The sequence below is a fragment of the Musca vetustissima genome, unplaced genomic scaffold, assembly GCF_032173495.1.
Source record: "Musca vetustissima isolate MV318-11 ecotype Yass unplaced genomic scaffold, APGP_CSIRO_Mvet_v1 utg3027, whole genome shotgun sequence".
Taxonomy (NCBI): domain Eukaryota; kingdom Metazoa; phylum Arthropoda; class Insecta; order Diptera; family Muscidae; genus Musca; species Musca vetustissima.
In genome coordinates, this window is record NW_026881970.1 from 34,749 (window position 1) to 38,214 (window position 3,466).

Consider the following 3,466-nt stretch of genomic DNA (forward strand, 5'->3'; position numbering starts at 1 on the left):
AGTCCGTAGGGGTGAACATTACGACCACAGTAATTATTATAGGCCACCTGCCGAAAACAGGGATTCTTATAGTAAACCGAAATACCTCTTCTTAAGTAAATGGGGATTTAAATTAGATGGTACACAAAAGATGCCTCAGGTCGAAGACTTTATCTTCAGAGTTGAACGACTTCAACGAAGTTATGGATGCCCAGATCAGAAGTTATTAGATGGTTTCCATCACTTGTTGGAAGGCCGTGCCAATCAATGGTACTGGGACCGAATTCAACTCTACCCTAATATAAAATTGAAGAGGTTGAAAGTAGACATTGTGAGGGAATTTCAGCGGTATCAGTCCAACATTGAGGTCTTGCGGCAAATTATGGATAGAAAGCAGGGACGGGATGAATCCGTTACCCAATATGTAGATGCTGTTACAAATTTGCGAACACAATTGAGAGAACCTCTTAAGGATGTTTAATTTTTAATCGATGTAGAACAGTTAAGAAACGAGTGTAGGAAAGCTGAGGAATTTTTAGAAAGGGAATCTTCTCAGAGGTTTAGAGTTAATACATCTCCACGTATGGTGCATGAAGTTTCTGGCTGTGATCTCGATGGCGTTACTAGAGATACTGATGAGTTGAAGATTAGGGCAAAGCAATCGGGAGTTCACCGAAGTGAATCGTGTTGTTGTTGGAACTTCGGTAACAGTGGTCACGTTTTCAAAGAATGTATCAGTTCACAACGTTCACTTTTTTGTTTTCGTTGTGGTTTTCCTGGTGTGACAGCACCTCAATGCAATAATTGTAATCGAAATAGTCGTCCAGTAAATCCGTTTAGTGCAGAGTCTCGTTCTACTCAAACAATCGATTGACTAGATTCTAAGAATAACGTAAATTATGTTGATCAAAAAATCGTTGAGCCATACATTTCATCCAAACTCTCCGTACACTCTGACAAAACAAAACCTGATTTGACATTGCCTTTCCATATCCGTAGGCAAATTATTTAAAGATTCGTGAACGTATTTTTAATTCGGAAATCTCCGTAAAGCCAGTTTTTGTTTCCAAAAGAATTTTGACGACTCGTGAACGATATCGTCGCAGGCGCTTAAGTAGACAGGCTATTTCTTCTGCTCAATTTTCTGATTTTAAATTTAATTTTTTTTCGAGAAGTTTTGGTAAATGGTGTTTCAGTATTAATTTTGTTCGACAGCGGAGCTACTGTTACATGTTTAGGGAAAAATTGTTTTTCTCTTGTTAACGACTTAAAGCTAGATGTTATTCCGGTATATATATGCAGGGTTGGTACTGCTGTACCAGTGTCAGAAAGTTTCTTGTTAAGGTAAAGTTAAAATTGAAGTCACTTACGATAATCAGACGAAAGTCATGGATGTTTATCTGATTCCTGATTTAGAGAATTGTATGTATTGTGGTATTGATTTTTGGAAGGAATTTAATGTTGCACCTAAAGTCATTAGCAGTCTTGAGATCAGTTCCAATAATGAAGATTCTGATGCATACGTTCTGTCTCCAGATCAGTTGGCTATGCTTGAAAAAGCTAACGAAAGTTTTCGGGACTTTGATAAGCATGGTCTCGGTAAGACAACTATTAAGGATCACGTTATTGATACCGGGGATGCTGTTCCTATCAAGCAACGTCATTACCCCGTGTCTCCGGTCGTTGAATCCTTAATTTACCAAGAACTCGATCGTATGATTAGTTTAGGGGTCATTGAACCAAGTACATATCCATTGAATTCTCCAGTAACTCTTGTTCGTCGAGGTGAGAAGAATAGATTATGTTTAGACGCGCGTAAACTTAACGAGGTCACCATCAAAGACGCGTATCCTCTGTCATTTATTGATGTTCTTCTAGGAAGACTTCAAGAAACTTATTTTATTTCGAGCATTGATCTCAATGATGCCTTCTGGCAGGTTCCTCTTGCGATTGATAGCCGTCGCAGTGCCGGGGAGACCACACTATCAGTTTACTGTCCTGCCGTTCGGGTTGTGTAATGCAGCTCAACGGTTAATGGATAAGATTACCTTATCCATTAACCGGCATTTTTAGGAATGGCCTCCTGTTTCAGACGTTTCATTCGCGACTATGCCGAAATTACAGCTCCAATAACCAATACTTTGAAGAAAGGGAAAAGTTTTTGTTTTGACGATCAGGCAATTGAGTCCTTCAATAAATTGAAAGTAGCTTTGACTACTAGTCCGGTTTTAAGTCATACAGTATTTGATAAAAGATTCTACGTACAGTGTGATGCTTCCAATCTTGGTATGGGTGCAGTTTTGTATCAGCTAGATGCTGAAGGCCTGGAACGTCCTATAGCTTTTCATTCCGCGCAGTTGTCGAAGGCTGAACGAAACTACAGCGTCACTGGACGCGAATGTTTAGCGATTATCAGTACCATTCAGAAATCCCTACCGTTCATAGAACTTATGCCTTTCACTGTAGTCACAGATCACAATGCACTGAAGTGGCCTGAAAGGACCTTAGCGGTCGCTTGGCTAGATGGAGTCTTAAGCTCCAGTCCTTTAATTTTGACATTCAGCACCGTAAGGGAACTCAAAATGTAGTCGCAGTGGATGAAATCAATATGTTCATCGAAAACGAAGAATATTCACAGTTAATTAGTATGGTAATCGAGAACCAAGACCGTTTGCCCGATTTAAAAGTTCGAGATTCTTTCGTGTACAAGAAGACACTTCCGTCCGATGGCACTCAGGTTCACGAGAACTTCATTTGGAAACTCTGGGTCGCAAGTAGTCTAAGCGAAACACTTATAGAAAATTCACATATGTCGTCAAACAAATATCACTGTGGTATAGGCAAGACGATCGCAGCACTTAGACAATATTTATATTGGCCCAAGATGGCAAAGCAAGTTAGAGATTTCATAAACGGTTGTATCGTTTGTAAAGAGACCAAAGCTCCGAATAAAGTTTTAAGAGGCAAAATGGGTAATGAAATTGTCACTGATAGGCCTTGGCAAAAGATTTTTATTGACTTTATTGGACCGTTTCCCCGATCGAGGTCAGGTAACACGTTTATTTTTATTGTTCTCGACCACTTAACCAAATTAGTACTTTTAAAACCACTCGCTAAAGCCAATAAAAATATTGTTAAATTCTTAGAATCCGAAGTTTTTCATAAATTTGGTGTGCTACAGTTAATCCATTCAGACAATGGTAAACAATTTATATCTTCTGAATTCTCTTCGTTTTTACAAAAATATGGTTGCATGCAAATCCGAAACGCGGTGTACTCTCCGCAAGGAAATGCGTCAGAGAGGGTCAATCGGACCATTATTGCAGCGATTAAATCGTACGTTTCGGAAGATCAAAAGGATTGGGATAAATACTTATCCACAATCGAATTTTCATTAAGGTCCACGTTGCACACTTCGACCGGTTTCACGCCATATTTTTCTCTTTTCGGAACACATATGATAACACACTCGAGTGAATACAAACTG

At 39.2% G+C, this 3,466-nt stretch overlaps 1 protein-coding gene across 1 annotated transcript; it reads left to right on the plus strand.

The window, feature by feature from the left end:
• Window positions 1–1,367: 1,367 nt before the first annotated feature.
• Window positions 1,368–2,546, plus strand: LOC133328061 (uncharacterized; the record flags this gene model as incomplete). Its single annotated transcript, XM_061536608.1, has 2 exons — window positions 1,368–1,764; window positions 2,053–2,546. Coding segments are annotated over exons 1-2 (891 nt in total), but the record flags the coding sequence as incomplete, so codon positions are not given.
• Window positions 2,547–3,466: the final 920 nt, after the last annotated feature.